Source organism: Heterodontus francisci, chromosome 16 (assembly GCF_036365525.1).
Source record: "Heterodontus francisci isolate sHetFra1 chromosome 16, sHetFra1.hap1, whole genome shotgun sequence".
Lineage (NCBI taxonomy): Eukaryota > Metazoa > Chordata > Chondrichthyes > Heterodontiformes > Heterodontidae > Heterodontus > Heterodontus francisci.
Genome location: NC_090386.1, coordinates 102,793,266 through 102,811,846, shown reverse-complemented (window position 1 = coordinate 102,811,846; position 18,581 = coordinate 102,793,266). Strand labels below are relative to the sequence as shown.

The window sequence follows — 18,581 nt, the reverse complement described above, 5'->3', positions numbered from 1 at the left end:
GGATGTCTGTGACCTGCAGAAATAATGGTGGGTTGTCATTTAGCTCCATCTCCTCATTAATCTTTTTTTGTTATCTTGAATTTTAGTGAAGGTTGATGTGGGAAATGGAATTGTAGTGGCAGGTGACTGCTTTACAGGCTATTCTGGGACTGCTTCTTACACGGGGCTTGATTACACAATGCTGACACTGGATACAAAATGTGCAAATAAACCCTGCATTCTCCAGCAAAAGCTTCCATTTTCAGAAGCTGAAAAACACCCTCAAAAATATAAAGTCAAAGGTCATGGGTACGGTTTGGGTGTGGGTAGAGGAGTGGTACGGGACTGGATACAGGTGTGGGTATGGCTGTGGGCATGGGAGTGGGTACGGTTGTGGGTAGGGGAGTGGGTATGGGAGTGGATTCGGGAGTCGGTACTGTTGTGGGTACAGGTGTGGATTCGGGAGTGGGTACGGGAGTGGGTACGGGAGTGGGTACGGGTGTGGGTATGGGACTGGGTTTGGGTGTGGGTAAGGGAGTGGGCACGGGATTGGGCATTGGAGTGGGTATGGGCGTGGATATGGGAGTGGGTATGGGAGTGTGTTTGGGTGTGAGAATGGGAGTGGGTACAGGCGTGAGTACAGGAGTGGATACGGGAGTGGGTATGGGTGTGGGTACAGCAGTGGGTGCGGGTGTGGGTACGGGAGTGGGTACGGGAGTGGGTACGGGAGTGGGTACGGGTGTGGGTACGGGTGTGGGTACGGGTGTGGGTACGGGTGTGGGTACGGGTGTGGGTACGGGTGTGGGTACGGGTGTGGGTATGGGACTGGGTTTGGGTGTGGGTATGGGACTGGGTTTGGGTGTGGGTACGGGAGTGGGCACGGGTGTGGGTACGGGAGTGGGCACGGGTGTGGGTTTGGGCGTGGGTAAGGGAGAGGGCACAGGAGTGGGTACAGGATTGGGCACTGGAGTGGGTATGGGAGTGGGAATGGGAGTGGGTACAGGCGTGAGTACAGGAGTGGATACGGGAGTGGGTATGGGTGTGGGTACAGGAGTGGGTACGGAGTGGGTACGGTGTGGGTATGGTGTGGATAGAGGAGTGGGTAGAGGAGTGGGTAGAGGAGTGGGTAGAGGAGTGGGTAGAGGAGTGGGTAGGGGACTGGTTAGGGGACTGGTTAGGGGACTGGTTAGGGGACTGGTTAGGGGACTGGTTAGGGGACTGGGCACGGGTGTGGGCACGGGTGTGGGTACGGGTGTGGGTACGGGTGTGGGTACGGGTGTGGGTACGGGTGTGGGTACGGGTGTGGGTACGGGTGTGGGTATGGGAGTGGGCCCGGGTGTGGGTACGGGTGTGGGTACGGGTGTGGGTACGGGTGTGGGTACGGGTGTGGGTATGGGAGTGGGCCCGGGTGTGGGTACGGGTGTGGGTACGGGTGTGGGTACGGGTGTGGGTACGGGTGTGGGTACGGGTGTGGGTACGGGTGTGGGTACGGGAGTGGGCCCAGGTGTGGGTACAGTTGTGGGTACGGGGTGGGTACGGGTGTATGTTTGGATCTGGGTACGGGTGTGGTACGGGAGTGGGTACGTGTGTGGTACGGGAGTGGGTACATGTGTGGGTATGGGTGTGGTACAGGAGTGGGTACATGTGTGGGTACGGGTGTGGTACAGGAGTGGGTATGGGTGTGTATATAGGTGTGGGTATGGTACTGGTGTGGGCATAGTTGAGATGGATCTGGGTGTGGGTGAGTTCGGGCCTGGGGAGGGATCCGGGCATAGGGTGGGTTGGGTGTGTGGGGGTTCGGGCATGGGGGGGCAGGCGTCTGGCTTGGGGGGGGCCAGGCCTTGGCGGGGGGCGGGTTGGGGGTTCGGGCATGGGGGGTCTGGGCATTGGGGGAGGCAGGGTCTGTGCATGGGAGACGGTACAGGCATGGGGGGATTCAGGCTTGGGGGGGGTCGGGGCATGGGAGAGGGGTTCCTGACCTGCGGGGGTCTGGGCATGGGGTGGGATCTGGGTGTGGGAGTGGTTCAGACATGAGTACAGGTCTGCAGATAATTCCGTTCCTTACAGTCACTGTTCAGCTTGATCGGTGGCAGTGGTTGAGGAATTTCCGTTCTCATTACTCCTTCCTCATAGACTGGAATAAACTCCAGGGGCAGACTGCTGATGTTACTCTTGGTGGATTTTGTGACTCCCAGCCACATGTAAAGCTCCAGTTTTGCAAAAATCTCCCCAATCGGTGCATCTGGAGCCTGGTTGAAAACAATAGAACAATTCCCTGTCAGAACTGAATGCTTCACTCTAATCAGTAATCCATGATCAATAAGTTTCAAGGAGTGACCACATGAATAATAGTGTGAAGGCTGGAAATCTGAAATAAAAACAGGAAATGCTGGCAGTATCTGTGGAGAGAGAAACAGAGTTAACATATCAGGTTAATGACATTTGATCAGTACTGAGAAATCTAACAGGTCTTAGCAAGCACAGTCAGGGAAAGGAGGGGTGAGGGTGAGTGAGAACCAGAGGGAAGGTCTGTGATAGGGTGGAAGGCAGGAGAGATTAAATAACAAAAGGGATGATGTTGATAGGCAAAAGGAGATGGTAGTGGGACAAGTGAAGAAACAAAAGATGGGTCCAGAGTAGGTGCAAATGGCAACAGCAGAAGCATCACCAACAGCTGCTGTCCGAAAACATGGCAGCAGAGGTTACGACTTGAAATTGTTGAACTCAATGTTGAGTCTGGAAGGCTTAAAGTATTTAATTGAAAGGTGAGGTGCTGTTTCTCGAGCTTGTGTTGAGCTTCATTGGGAACGGTGTAAGCAGCTGAGGACAGAGAGGTCAGAAAGAGGAGCGGAGAACTGAACTGACAGGTGACAGGAAGCTCAGAGTCACCATTGCAGACTGAACAGTGATAGAGTCATTATGGTGACAAAGGAGGCCATTTGGCCCATCAAGTTCATGCCGGCTCTCTGTAGAGCTATCCAGTCAGTCCCATTCACCGCTCTGTCCCATAGCCCTGCAAGTTTATTTCCCTCAAGTGCCCATCCAATTTCTTTTTGAAATCATTGATCATCTTCACTTCCACTGCCCTCGTAGTCAGTGAGTTCCAGGTCATTACCACTCAATGTGTAAAAACATTCTTCCTCACAACTCCCTTGCATATAAATGAATCAAAGAATGGTTATAGCATAGAAGGAGGCCATTCAGCCCATCATGTCTGTGCCGACACTCTGTGAGAGCTCCTCAACTAGTCTCACTCCCCTGCTTTTACCCATGGCCCTGCAAATTTTTTCTCTTCAGATAATTATCCAGTTCCCTTTTCAAAGCAACCAGTGAATCTGCTTCCACCACGATCTCAGGCAGTGCATTCCAGATCCTAAACATTTGCTGTGTAAAATAATTTTCCCTCATGCCGCCTCTGGTACTTTTACCAATTACTTTAAATCCATGTCCTCTAGTTCTCGGCCCTTCCACAAATGGGAATAGTTTTTCTCTGTCTACTCTGTCCAGACCCTTCATAATTTTGAATATCTCTATCAAATCTCCTCTCAACCTTCTCTTCTCTAAGGATAACAACCCCAGCTTCTCCAATATGTCCAAGTAACTGAGATTCTCATGAATCTCTTCTGCACCCTCTCTAATGCCTTAACATTATTCTCAAAGTGTGGTGCCCAGAATTGGACACAATGGGCTGGATTTTGCTCTCAGCGGCGGGCTCAAAAAATACCGCAGAGCCACCGCAATCTCCCACGCAGCGGCTCATTTAAGTAACCGGTGCGGCCCGCCACCCCCCCACCAATTATGTGGATGGGCGAGCTGTCAGATACCAGCAATGGTGTCAGCTGCCTATGCACAGGTGCTGGGGCCATTTTTAAAGGGTAGTCAGCCCTGTCGGCATATTTAAATTTTTAAAGATACACCCCTCTAAAATTTATCAAATAAAATTCTAACGTCCCTTTCCCATCCCCCAATAACAATTACATTAACTATTTGCCCTTCTCCCCCCAAAACACTTACCTTTTAAATCCGACTTTCCCTCTACAAGACTCCACAATGTTGAAAGTTTATTCTTTCCCACGATCCCCTACAGCCATTACCTTTATTTGATCCCACTCTCCCCACCCCCGCACTGAAAATCTTAACTCCCCCCAATCCCACCAGTGTTGCGCCTGCTTTCTCCAGACGGGGAATTAAAAGTGCGGGAGTGCTGGGTGCTGCGCTGCAGATCACGGCGGGCTCAGAAGATTGCTGGTAAGTATATTTAAATTAATTCATTTTATTGATTTAGAACAAAGAACAAAGAACAGTACAGCACAGGAACAGGCCATTCGGCCCTCCAAGCCTGCGCCGATCTTGATGCCTGCCTAAACGAAAACCTTCTGCACGTCCGGGGGCCCATATCCCTCTATTCCCTTCCTATTCATGTATTTGTCAAGATGCCTCTTAAACGTCGCTATCGTACCTGCTTCCACCACCTCCCCCGGCAACAAGTTCCAGGCACTCACCACCCTCTGTGTAAAGAACTTGCCTCGCACATCCCCTCTAAACTTTGCCCCTCTCACCTTAAACCTATGTCCCCTAGTAACTGACTCTTCCACCCTGGGAAAAAGCTTCTGACTATCCACTCTGTCCATGCTGCTCATAACTTTGTAAACCTCTATCATGTCGCCCCTCCATCTCCGTCGTTCCAGTGAAACCAATCCGAGTTTATCCAACCTCTCCTCATAGCTAATACCCTCCAGACCAGGCAACATCCTGGTAAACCTCTTCTGTACCCTCTCCAAAGCCTCCACATCCTTCTGGTAGTATGGCGAACAGAATTGCACGCAATATTCTAAGTGTGGCCTAACTAAAGTTCTGTACAGCTGCAGCATGACTTGCCAATTTTTATACTCTGTGCCCGACCGATGAAGGCAAGCATGCCGAATGCCTTCTTGACTACCTTATCCACATGTGTTGCCACTTTCAGTGACCTGTGGACCTGTACGCCCAGATCTCTCTGCTTGTCAATACTCCTAAGGGTTCTGCCATTCCAACCTGCATTAGATCTTCCAAAATGCATTACCTCACATTATGAGGCAATATTGAATATAATATAAATATTGAAATTGAGGTCCTGTGTCCCAGCAACGGGCGGCCGCCACAGAGCTCGACATCAGGAGCCCAATACTCCAGTTGAGGCCAAACCAATGTTTTATAAAGGTTCACCCTAACTTCCTTAGTTTTGTACTCTATACCCCTTTTTTATAAAGCCTAGGATTCCATATGAGTATTGCTGAAAATAGAGACATCTTGTCGAAGCTTTTTGTCTTGCACTCATCAGCACAATCCGCAAGAATACCAATGAAGGGAAAGCAACGACTTTATACTGTATGAATGTGCGTACTGGAAGCTACATATATTAATACACAGGGCCCTGTTCTTTGTAGACAGAAAAAATATGTACAAACGTTGTGGCGGGAGAGAGAGAAACAGAGAAAGAGAGAGAGAGAGAGAGAGAGAAAGAGAGCGAGACAGAGAGAGAGAGAGCGAGACAGAGAGAGAGAGACAGCGGGACCAGCAGGCAGTTCAAAACAACAGCGGCAGAGAGAGAGAGACACATAGGGAGAGAGAGACTGAGAGAGAAAGCTTGACCAGCAGGCAGTGTAAAAGAGCGGCGGCAGAGAGAGAGCGAGAGATAGAGAGACAGAGAGAGACAGACAGAGGGATAGAGAAAGCGAGAGAGAGAGAGAGAGAGAGAGCGGGACCAGCAGGCAGTTGTAAAAGAGCGACGGCAGAGAGAGATAGGGAGAGAGAGAGCAAGATAGGGAGAATGGGACTAGCAGGCGGTATAAAAGAATGACGGCAGAGAGACAGAGAGATAGGGAGAGAGAGAGCAAGACAGGGAGAATGGGACTAGCAGGCAGTGTAAAAGAATGACGGCAGAGAGACAGAGAGAGAGATAGGGAGAGCGAGAATAGGGAGAATGGGACAACAGACAGTGTAAAAGAATGACGGCAGAGAGAGACAGAGAGACAGAGAGAAAGAGATAGGGAGAGAGAGAGAGAGAACAGAGAGAACGGGACTAGCAGGCAGTGTAAAAGAGCTATCCTATCGAGTCTAGTTCAGGCCAGAGTGGAGCGACCTCATTCTGAGGAGAGAGAGAAAAATAGTTAAAGTGTGACGTCACAGGAAAACTGGTAGGTGATTGGCGGGTGAATTTTTTATCGTTTATATTTCAAAACTCGGGTAATTTTATGAATTGTAAGGTTTTATTTACTAATACTTGTTAAACTTAGTAGATTGGGAGACAGCGAGAGAGTTAATTAAGAAAGTAATGAAAGTATCTCTTTGGCCTCCTTATCTCGAGAGACAATGGGTAAGCGCCTGGAGGTGGTCAGTGGTTTGTGGAGCAGCACCTGGAGTGGCTATAAAGGCCAATTCGAGAGTGACAGGCTCTTCCACAGGTGCTGCAGAGAAATTTGTTTGTCGGGGCTGTTGCACAGTTGGCTCTCCCCTTGCGCCTCTGTCTTTTTTCCTGCCAACTACTAAGTCTCTTCAACTCGCCACATTTTAGCCCCGTCTTTATGGCTGCCCGCCAGCTCTGGCGAACGCTGGCAACTGACTCCTACGACTTGTGATCAATGTCACAGGACTTCATGTCGTGTTTGCAGACGTCTTTAAAGTGGAGACATGGACGGCCGGTGGGTCGGATACCAGTGGCGAGCTCGCTGTACAATGTGTCTTTGGGGATCCTGCCATCTTCCATGCGGCTCACATGGCCACGCCATCTCAAGCGTCGCTGACTCAGTAGTGTGTACAAGCTGGGGATGTTGGCTGCCTCGAGGACTTCTGTGTTGGAGATACGGCCCTGCCACCTGATGCCAAGTATTCTCCGGAGGCAGCGAAGATGGAATGAATTGAGACGTCGCTCTTGGCTGACATACATTGTCCAGGCCTCGCTGCCGTAGAGCAAGGTACTAAGGACACAGGCCTGATACACTCGGACTTTTGTGTTCCGTGTCAGTGTGCCATTTTCCCACACTCTCTTGGCCAGTCTGGACATAGCAGTGGAAGCCTTTCCCATGCGCTTATTGATTTCTGCATCTAGAGACAGGTTACTGGTGATAGTTGAGCCTAGGTAGGTGAACTCTTGAACCACTTCCAGAGCGTGGTCGCCAATATTGATGGATGGAGCATTTCTGACGTCCTGCCCCATGATGTTCGTTTTCTTGAGGCTGATGGTTAGGCCAAATTCATTGCAGGCAGCCGCAAACCTGTCGATGAGACACTGCAGGCACTCTTCAGTGTGAGATGTTAAAGCAGCATCGTCAGCAAAGAGGAGTTCCCTGATGAGGACTTTCCGTACTTTGGACTTCGCTCTTAGACAGGCAAGGTTGAACAACCTGCCCCCTGATCTTGTGTGGAGGAAAATTCCTTCTTCAGAGGACTTGAACGCATGAGAGAGCAGCAGGGAGAAGAAAATCCCAAAAAGTGTGGGTGCGAGAAGACAGCCCTGTTTCACGCCACTCAGGATAGGAAAGGGCTGCGAGAGAGTTAATTAAGAAAGTAATGAAAGTAAATTAACTAATATCATAAGTAACAATAGCAGGACAGGTGTTATGTTGCAGCTGTGGTATGTGGGAGTTTTTGGATGCAAAGGCAATCCAGGACAAACACATCTACAGAAAGTGTGAGCAGCTAGAGGAACTCTGGATAAGGATTATTGATATGGAAGCTGAACTGCAAACACTGCGCAACATAAGGGAGGGGGAGAAATACCTGGATACTTTGTTCCGGAAGATGGTCACACCTCTTAGAACAGGGTCATCTGTTTTGATCAGCAGTGAGTGACAGGAGGATGTGACCATGAGACAGGCAGGTAAGGAGACTGAGCACACAGTAGTGGAGGAGCCTCAGACTTTGCGTTTGTCAAACAGATTTGAGCTGCTCTCAACCTGTGTGGAAAGCGAGGTCTGCAAGGTGTATGAGCAGACTGGCCATGGCACTGTGGTTTTTTTTATTCATTCATGGGATGTGGGCATCGCTGGCTCTGCCAGCATTTATTGCCCATCCGAATTGCCCTTGAGAAGGTGATGGTGAGTTGCCTTCTTGAACCGCTGCAGTCCATGTGGACTAGGTATACCCACAGTGCTGTTAGGAAGGGAGTTCCAGGATTTTGACCCAGCGACAATGAAGGAACGGCGATATAGTTCCAAGTCAGGATGGTGTGTGGCTTGGAGGGGAACTTGCAGGTGGTGGTGTTTCCGTGCATCTGCTGCCCTTGCCCTTCTAGTTGGTAGAGGTCGCGGGTTTGGAAGGTGCTGTCTCAGGAGCCTTGGTTTGTTGCTGCAGTGCATCTGGTAGATGGTACACACTGCTGCCACTGTGCGTCGGTGGTGGAGGGAGCAGCTGCTGAAGGGAGAGGGTGAACAGTCAGAGGTCGTGTTTAAAATTGGTACCAACGACATAGGTAGAAAGAGGGATGAGATCCTGCAACAAGAATTTAGGGAGCTAGGTAGCAGATTAAAAAGCAGGACCTCAAAGGTTGTAATCTCTGGATTACTCCCGGTGACATGTGCTAGCGAGTATAGGAATAGGAGGATCGAGCATATGAATGAAGAGATGGTGTAGGAGGGAGGGCTTTAGTTTCCTGGATCGCTGGGTCTGTTTCTGGCAAAGGTGGGACCTGTACAAGTTGAACGGGTTGCACCTGAACCGGAACGGGACCAACATCCTTGCTGGGAGGTTTGCTGGTGCTGTTGTGGGGGCGGGGGGGGTTTAAACTAATTTGGAAAGGGGATTGGATACAGAGTGGAGGTACAGTAGGGGGTGATACACAGCCAAATATAGACATGAAACTAAGTCAGTCTGGAAGGCAGAGCAAATATAGACCTGTTAAGGCATAAGCGAATAATGCAAGGCTGGAATGCATCTATTTTAACGCTAGGAGTCTTACAAGTAAGGCAAATTAATTGAGGACATTGATTAACACTTGGGAATATGATGTTATTGCTATCACAGAGACATGGTTGAGGGAAGGGCAGGACTGTCAACTCAATATTCCAGGGTATAGAATCTTAAGGCGTGTCAGGGGAGGGTATAAAAGGAGGTGGCATTGCACTGTTGATCAAGGAATGAATTACTACAGTAAGAAGGGATGATATCTTAGAAGGTTCCTCAAATGAGGCCATATGGGTAGAACTTAAAAACAAAAAGGGGCAATCACTTTGCTGGGAGTGTACTACAGGCCACCAAACAGTCAGGGAGAGATAGAGGAGCAGATATGTAGGCAAATCTCAGAGAGGTGTAAAAATAATAGTAGGGGATTTCAACTTTCCCAATATTAACTGGGATAGTCTTAGTGCAAAAGGCTTAAAGGGGGTGGAATTCTTAAAATGCATACAGGAGAGCTTTTTGAGCCAGTACATAGGAAGTCCTGCAAGAGAAGGGGCAGTACTGGACCTAATCTTAGGGAATGAAGCCGGACAAGTGATGGAAGTGTCAGTGGGGGAGCATTTCAGGGATAGCGACCATAACTCTGTAAGATTTAAGGTAGTTATGGAAAAGGACAAAGATGGGCCGGAAATAAAGGTACTGAATTGGGGTAAGGCCGATTTCAATATGATAAAACAGGATCTAGCCAAAGTGAACGGGGAGCAGCTACTTGTAGGAAAGTCTACATCAGACCAGTGCGGGTCATTCAAAAAGTAAATAGCGAGTGTTCAGGGCCAACATGTTCCCGTAAAGGTGAAGGGTAAGATCAATAAGTCCAGGGAACCCTTGATGTCAAGGGATAGAGAGGATTGGATAAGGAAAAAAAAAGAGGCTTATGGCAGATTCAGAGTGCTGAAAACAGCAGCGGCCCTAGAGTACAGAAAGTGTAGGGGGGGTGCTTAAAAAAGTAATTAGGAAAGCGAAGAGGGGACATGAAAAAACACTGGCAGGCAAGATAAAGGAAAATCCTAAGGCATTTTATAAGTATATTAAGGGCAAGAGGATACCAGAGAAAGAGTAGGGCCCATTAGGGACCAAAGTGCCAATCTGTGTGTGGAGCCGGAGGACGCAGGTGAGGTTTTAAATGATTACTTTTCATCGGTGTTCACTATGGAGAAGGATGATGTAGGTGTAGAGATCAGGGAGGGGGATTGTGATACACTTGAACATATTAGCAATGAAAGGGAGGAGCTATTAGATGTTTTCGCTGGCTTAAAAGTGGATAAATCCCCAGGCCCAGATGAGATGTATCCCAGACTGTTATGTGAGGCAAGGGAGGAGATAGCAGGGGCTCTCACACAAATTTTCAAATCCTCTCTGACCACAGGAGAGGTGCCAGAGGACTGGAGGACAGCGAATGTGGTACCATTATTCAAGAAGGGTAGTAGGGATAAACCAGGTAATTACAGGCCAGTGAGTCTAACATCAGTGGTTGGGAAACAATTGGAAAAAATTCTGAGGGACAGGATTAATCTCCACTTGGAGAGGAAGGGATTAATCAACAATAGTCAGCATGGCTTTGTCAGGGGGAGATCATGTCTAACAAATTTAATTGAATTTTTCAAGGAGGTGACTAGCTGTGTAGATGAGGGTAAAGCAGTTGATGTAGTCCACATGGCCTTCAGTAAGGTTTTTGATAAGGTCCCGCATGGGAGATTGGTTAAGAAGGTAAGAGCCCATGGAGTCCAGGGCAATTTGGCAAATTGGATCCAAAATAGGCTTCGTGGCAGGAGGCAGAGGGTGATGGTCGAGGGTTGTTTTTGCGATTGGAAGCCTGTGACCAGTGATGTACCGCAGGGATCGGTGCTGGGACCCTTGCTGTTTGGAGTGTATATTAATGATTTAGACATGAATATAGGAGGTATGATCAGTAAGTTCGTAGGTGACACGAAAATTGGTGATGTTGTAAATAATTAGGAGGAAAGCCTTAGATTACAGGACGATATCGATGGGCTGGTAAGATGGGTAGAGCAGTGGCAAATGGAATTTAATGCTGAGAAGTGTGAGGTGATGCATCTTGGGAGGACTAACAAGGCAAGGGAATATACAATGGATGGTAGGACCCTAGGAAGTACAGAGGGTCTGAGGGACCTTGGTGTACTTGTCCATAGATCACTGAAGGCAGCAGCACAGGTATATAATGTGGTCAGGAAGGCATATGGGATACTTGCCTTTATTAGCTGAGGCACAGAACATAAGAGCAGGGAGGTTATGATGGAGCTGTATAAAACGCTAGTTAGGCCACAGCTGGAGTACTATGCACAGTTCTGGTCGTCACACTACAGGAAGGATGTGATTGCACTGGAGAGGGTGCAGAGGAGATTCACCAGGATGTTGCCTGGGCTGGAGCATTTCAGCTATGAAGAGAGACTGCATAGGCTGGGGTTGTTTTCCTTAGAGTAGAGAAGGCTGAGGAGGGACCTGATTGAGATACACAAAATTATGAGGGGCGCAGATAGGCTAGATAGGAAGAAATGTTTTCCCTTAGTGGAGGTGTCAATAACCAGGGGGCATAGATTTAAGGTAAGGGGCAGGAAGTTTAGAGGGGATTTGAGGAAAAATGTTTTCACACAGAGGGTGGTTGGAATCTGGAATACACTGCCTGAAGAGGTGCTAGAGGCAGGAACACTCACAACATTTAAGAAGTATTTAGATGAGCACTTGAAACGCCATAGCATACAAGGCTACTGGCCAAGTGCTGGAAAATGGGATTAGAATAGATAGGCTTGATGGCTGTCCTGCAGGGGTCTGTGCTGGGCCCTCAACAGTTTACATTTTATATCAATGACTTAGAGAGCAATGGCATGGCAGCTAAATTTGCAGATCCTACAAAGATAGGTAGGAAAGTATGTTGTGAAGAGGACATAAGGAGGTTGAGTGTGTGGCCAAAAATCTGGCAGATGGAGTATAATGCAGGAAAATGTGAAGTTATTCACTTTAGCAGGAAGAATAAAAAAGCAAAGTATTACTTAAACTTCCAAGGTACAGAGGGATCTAGGTGTTCTAGGGGGAGGTGGGACTATTACAAATTGGACGTTCTACACCTGGGCCGGACTGGAACCAATGTCCTTGGGGGTGCTTTTGCTAACGCTGTTGGGGAGGGTTTAAACTAATGTGGCAGGGGGATGGGAACCAATTGAGGTCAGTTGACAGTAAGGAGGTAGTAACAAAAGCCTGTAAGGAACTAGATAATGAAGTCAGTGTGACTAAGGGGAAGAGCAGGCAGGGAGCAGATGATGAATATAAAGGGACTGGTGGTCTGAGGAGCATTTGTTTTAATGCAAGAAGTGTAGTAGGTAAGGCAGATGAACTTAGGGTTTTGGATTAGTACCTGGGAGTATGATGTTATTGCTATTACTGAGACTGGTTGAGGGAAGGGCATGATTGGCAACTAAATATCCCAGGATATCGATGCTTCAGGCGGGATAGAGAGGGAGGTAAAAGGGGTGGAGGAGTTGCATTACTGGTCAAAGAGGATATCACAGCTGTGCTGAAGGAGGGCACTATGGAGGACTCGAGCAGTGAGGCAATATGGACAGAACTCAGAAATAGGAAGGGTGCGGTAACAATGTTGGGGCTGTACTACAGGCCTCCCAACAGCGAGCGTGAGATAGAGGTACAAATATGTAAACAGATTATGGAAAGATGTAGGAGCAACAGGGTGGTGGTGATAGGAGATTTTAATTTTCCCAACATTGACTGGGATTCACTTAGTGTTAGAGGTCTAGATGGAGCAGAATTTGTAAGGAGCATCCAGGAGGGTTTTCTAGAGCAGTATGTAAATAGTCCAACTCGGGAAGGGGCCATACTGGACCTGGTGTTGGGGAATGAGCCCGGCCAGGTGGTTGAAGTTTCAGTAGGGGACTACTTTGGGAATAGTGATCACAATTCCGTAAGCTTTAAAATACTCATGGACAAAGACGAGAGTGGTCCTAAAGGAAGAGTGCTAAATTGGGGGAAGGCCAACTATACCAAAATTCGGCAGGAGCTGGGGAATGTAGATTGGGAGCAGCTGTTTGAAGGTAAATCCACATGTGATATGTGGGAGGCTTTTAAAGAGAGGTTGATTAGCGTGCAGGAGAGACATGTTCCTGTGAAAATGAAGGATAGAAATGGCAAGATTAGGGAACCATGGACGACAGGTGAAATTGTGAGACTAGCTAAGAGGAAAAAGGAAGCATACATAAGGTCTAGGCAGCTGATGAAAGACGAAGCTTTGAAAGAATATCGGGAATGTAGGACCAATCTGAAACGAGGAATTAAGAGGGCTAAAAGGGGTCATGAAATATCTTTAGCAAACAGGGTTAAAGAAAATCCCAAAGCCTTTTATTCATATATAAGGAGAAAGAGGGTAACTAGAGAAAGGATTGGCCCACTAAAGGACAAAGGAGGAATGTTATGCTTGGACTCAGAGAAAATGGGTGAGATTCTAAACGAGTACTTTGCATCGGTATTCACCGAGGAGAGGGACATGACGGATGTTGAGGTTAGGAACAGATGTTTGATTACACTAGGTCAAGTCGGCATAAGGAGGGAGGAAGTGTTGGGTATTCTAAAGGGCATTAAGGTGGACAAGTCCCCAGGTCCGGATGGGATCTATCCCAGGTTACTGAGGGAAGCGAGAGAGGAAATAGCTGGGGCCTTAACAGATATCTTTGCAGCATCCTTAAACACGGGTGAGGTCCCGGAGGACTGGAGAATTGCTAATGTTGTCCCCTTGTTTAAGAAGGGTAGCAGGGATAATCCAGGTAATTATAGACCGGTGAGCCTGACGTCAGTGGTAGGGAAGCTGCTGGAGAAGATACTGAGGGATAGGATCTATTCCCATTTGGAAGAAAATGGGCTTATCAGTGATAGGCAACATGGTTTTGTGCAGGGAAGGTCATGTCTTACCAACTTAATAGAATTCTTTGAGGAAGTGACAAAGTTGATTGATGAGGGAAGGGCTGTCGATGTCATATACATGGACTTCAGTAAGGCGTTTGATAAGGTTCCCCATGGCAGGCTGATGGAGAAAGTGAAGGCGCATGGGGTCCAAGGTGTACTAGCTAGATGGATAAAGAACTGGCTGGGCAACAGGAGACAGAGAGTAGCAGTAGAAGGGAGTTTCTCAAAATGGAGACGTGTGACCAGTGGTGTTCCACAGGGATCCGTGCTGGGACCACTGTTGTTTGTGATATACATTAATGATTTGGAGGAAAGTATAGGTGGACTGATTAGCAAGTTTGCAGACGACACTAAGATTGGTGGAGTAGCAGATAGTGAAGGGGACTGTCAGAGAATACAGCAGAATGTAGATAGATTGGAGAGTTGGGCAGAGAAATGGCAGATGGAGTTCAATCAGGGCAAATGCGAGGTGATGCATTTTGGAAGATCCAATTCAAGAGTGAACTATACAGTAAATGGAAAAGTCCTGGGGAAAATTGATGTCCAGAGAGATTTGGGTGTTCAGGTCCATTGTTCCCTGAAGGTGGCAACGCAGGTAAATAGAGTGGTCAAGAAGGCATACGGCATGCTTTCCTTCATCGGACGGGGTATTGAGTACAAGAGTTGGCAGGTCATGTTACAGTTGTATAGGACTTTGGTTCGGCCACATTTGGAATACTGCGTACAGTTCTGGTCGCCACATTACCAAAAGGATGTGGATGCTTTGGAGAGGGTGCAGAGGAGGTTCACCAGGATGTTGCCTGGTATGGAGGGCGCTAGCTATGAAGAGAGGTTGAGTAGATTAGGATTATTTTCATTAGAAAGACGGAGGTTGAGGGGGGACCTGATTGAGGTGTACAAAATCATGAGAGGTATAGACAGGGTGGATAGCAAGAGGCTTTTTCCCCAGAGTGGGGGATTCAATTACTAGAGGACACGAGTTCAAAGTGAAGGGAAAAGTTTAGGGGGGGATATGCGTGGAAAGTTCTTTACGCAGAGGGTGGTGGGTGCCTGGAACGCGTTGACAGCGGAGGTGGTAGATGCGGGCACGATGGCGTCTTTTAAGATGTATCTAGACAGATACATGAATGGGCAGGAAGAAAAGAGATACAGAACCTTAGAAAATACGAGACATGTTTAGAGAGAGGATCTGGATCGGCGCAGGCTTGGAGGGCCGAAGGGCCTGTTCCTGTGCTGTAATTATCTTTGTTCTTTGTTCTTTTTTTTTTACTGCAGGAGTCACAAAACATTGGTATGTAGGTACAGCAAGCAATAAAGAAGGCTCATGGAATGCTATCCTTTATTACAAGAGGAATTGAAATTAAAAGTAAGGATGTTATGCTTCAGTTATACAGGGCATTGGTGAGACTACATCTTGAATATTGTGTGCAGTTTTGGTCTCCTTATTTGAGGAAGGATGTAAATGTATTGGAGGAGGTTCAGAGGAGGATACTAGATTGATATCTGGAATGAGCGGGTTGTCTTATGAGGAAAGGTTGGACAGACTCGGCTTGTTTTCACTGGAGTTTAGAAGAGTGAGGGGAGACTTGTTTGAAGTTTATAAGATCCTGAACGGTCTTGACAAGGTGGATGTGGTAAAGATGTTACCTCTTGTGGGTGAGTCCAGAACTAGAGGGCACTGTTTTAAAATTAGGGGTCACCCTTTTCGGACAGAGATGAGGAGAATTTTTTTCTCTCAGAGTGTTGTGCGACTTTGGAATTCTCTGTCTCAGAAAGTGGTGGAGGTGGGGTCATTGAATATTTTTAAGATGGAGGTAGATAGATTCTTGTTAGGCAAGGGAATCAAAGGTTATTGTGGGTCGATGGGAGTGTGGAATGTGAGACACAAACAGATCAGCAATGATCTTATTGAATGGCAGGGCAGGCTAGAGGGCCGAATGGCCTACTTCTGCTCCTAATTCGTGTGTTCGTATGTTTGTATATGATTCATTAACTGCTTTCTCCACCTGTCCTGCAACCTTCAACAATTTGTGCATGTATAATTCCAGGTCATTCAGATTATTATCTCAACGGCTATAAACTGAGAGAGGGGAATATGCAACGAGACCTGGGTGTTCTCGTACACAAGTCACTGAAGGTAAGCATGCAGGTGCAACAGGTGGTAAAAAAGGCAAATAGTATGTTGGCCTTCATAGCGAGAGGATTCAAGTACAGGAGCAGGGATGTCTTGCTGCAATTATACAGGGCCTTGGTGAGGCCACACCTGGAATATTGTGTGCAGTTTTGGTCTCCTTGTCTGAGGAAGGATGTTCTTGCTATAGAGGGAGTGCAGTGAAGGTTTACCAGACTGATTCCTGGGATGGCGGGACTGACATATGAGGAGAGCTCGAGTCGGTTAGGATTGTATTCGCTGGAGTTCAGACGAGTGAGGGGGGAATCTCATAGAAACCTATAAAATTTTAACAGGACTTGACAGGGTAGATGCAGGAAGTATGTTCCCGATGGTGGGGGAGTCCAGAACCAGGGGTCATTGTCTAAGGATACGGGGTAAACCTTTCAGGACTGAGATGAGGAGAAATTTCTTCACCCAGAGAGTGGTGAGCCTGTGGAATTTGCTACCACAGAAAGCAGTTGAGGCCAAAATATTGTATGTTTTTAAGAAGGAGTTAGATATCGCTCTTGGGTCTAAAGGGATCAAAGGGTATGGGGGGAAAGCGGGACTAGGTTACTGAGTTGGATGATCAGCCATGATCATAATGAATGGCTGAGCAGGCTCGAAGGGCTGAATGGCCTACTCCTGCTCCTATTTTCTATGTTTCTAGGTCCTTCTGTTCCTACACCCCATTTAGAACTGTACCCTTTATTTTACACTGCCTCTCCTCATTCTTCCTACCAAAATCAATCACTCCACACTTCTCTGCATTAAATGTCTTCTGCCACATGTCCGTCCATTCCGCCAGCCTGTCGATGTCCTTTTGAAGTTTATCACTATCCTCCTTACAGTTCACAATACTTCCAAGTTTTGTGTCATCTGCAAATTCTATAATTGTGCCCTGCACACCCAAGTCTACGTCATTAATATAGATCAAGAAAAGCAGTGGTCCTAATACCGACCTCTGTGGAAACCACTATATACCGTCCTCCAATTTGAAAAACAACTGTTCACCACCACTCTGTTTCCTGTCACTCAGCCAACTTCGTATCCTGCACAGTGGCGCAGTAGTTAGCACCGCAGCCTCACAGCTCCAGCGACCCGGGTTCAATTCTGGGTACTGCCTGTGTGGAGTTTGCAAGTTCTCCCTGTGTCTGTGTGGGTTTCCTCTGGGTGCTCCGGTTTCCTCCCACAGCCAAAAGACTTGCAGGTTGATAGGTAAATTGGCCATTATAAATTGTCACTAGTGTAGGTAGGTGATAGGGGAATATAGGGACAGGTGAGGATGTGGTAGGAATATGGGATTAGTGTAGGATTAGTATAAATGGGTGGTTAATGGTCGGCACAGACTCGGTGGGCCGAAGGGCCTGTTTCAGTGCTGTATCTCTAAATCTAAATCAAATCAAAATCACCACACTATCCCACGAGTGGGCTTTCTTACTTAACTTAAACAGGATGTCTGCTAACTACCTTCCATTATTTCTAACTTTTTTTTATTGCTAGGGATGTGGGAATTGCTGGCAAGGTCAGCATTTATTTATTGCCCATCCCTAATTGCCCTTGGGAAAGTGGGGTTAAGCCGTCTTCTTGAACCACTGCTGTCCATGTGATATAGTGTAGATTTATCAGAATGATACGTAGCCAAGGGTAAGCCAGGAAGAGTGATTACACAAACTGGGGTTGCATTCCCTGGAATTTTTAAGGGGTGACTTGATCGAAGCTTTGAAGATATTCAGGGGAACAGATAGGGTAGATAGAGAGAAACTATTTCCGCTGGTTGGGGAGTCTAGGACTAGGGGCCAAAGTCTTAAAATTAGAGCCAGACCTTTCAGGAGTGAAATTAGGAAACATTTCTACACACTAAGGATGGTTGAAGTTTAGAACTCTATTCTGCAAACAGCAGTTGATGTTAGATCAATTGTTAATTTTAAATCTGAGATGGATAAATTTTTGTTAACCAAAAGTATTACGGGATATGGGGCAAAGTTGGCTTTTGGAGTTAGGTCACAGAACAGCCATGATCTTACCGAATGGCAGTATAGGCTCAAATGGCTCGCCTTTGGCCCATATCCCTTACAACATTACGTTAATAAAAATCTATCCATCTCGGATTTAAAAATAACAACTGATGTCAAACACTGTCTTGATGTCAAGGGCAGTCATTCTCACCTCACTTCTGGACCAAGGCTATCAGTGGTCCTGGCGGAACCCAAACTGAGCATCGGTGAGCAGGTTAATGCTGAGTAAGTGTTGCTTGATAGCACTGTCGATGACACCTTCCATCACTTTGCTGATGATTGAGAGTAGACTGATGGGGCAGTAATTAGTCAGATTGGATTTGTCCTGCTTTTTGTGAACTGATTTTGTCCTGCTTTTTTTTCCTCAGCAAAGCTCTGGTAGTTTTCTGTTTAGCAAACCTGACAGTCTTCGCAGTACGTATGTTTCAAAAACCCTAGGTTAGCTAGTGTCTGAGTCAGTGTCGAATCCCCCTTTGTAAGACAGGATCAAAGATTTGCCAATTCAATGGATGTGAGATGTTATACCCACTGCCATGATACTCTAATAAATTATTTATTATTTACAATCCTTG

The 18,581-nt window shown here is 47.3% G+C and overlaps 1 protein-coding gene across 1 annotated transcript in view; it reads right to left on the bottom strand.

Moving 5' to 3' along the window:
- Positions 1-18,581, bottom strand: part of LOC137378425 (fer-1-like protein 4) — a 518,691-nt gene that overhangs the window by 236,497 nt on the left and 263,613 nt on the right. The window contains 1 exon segment of the mRNA XM_068048756.1: positions 2,045-2,228. Within this exon segment, the coding sequence (XP_067904857.1) occupies positions 2,045-2,228 (184 nt within the window).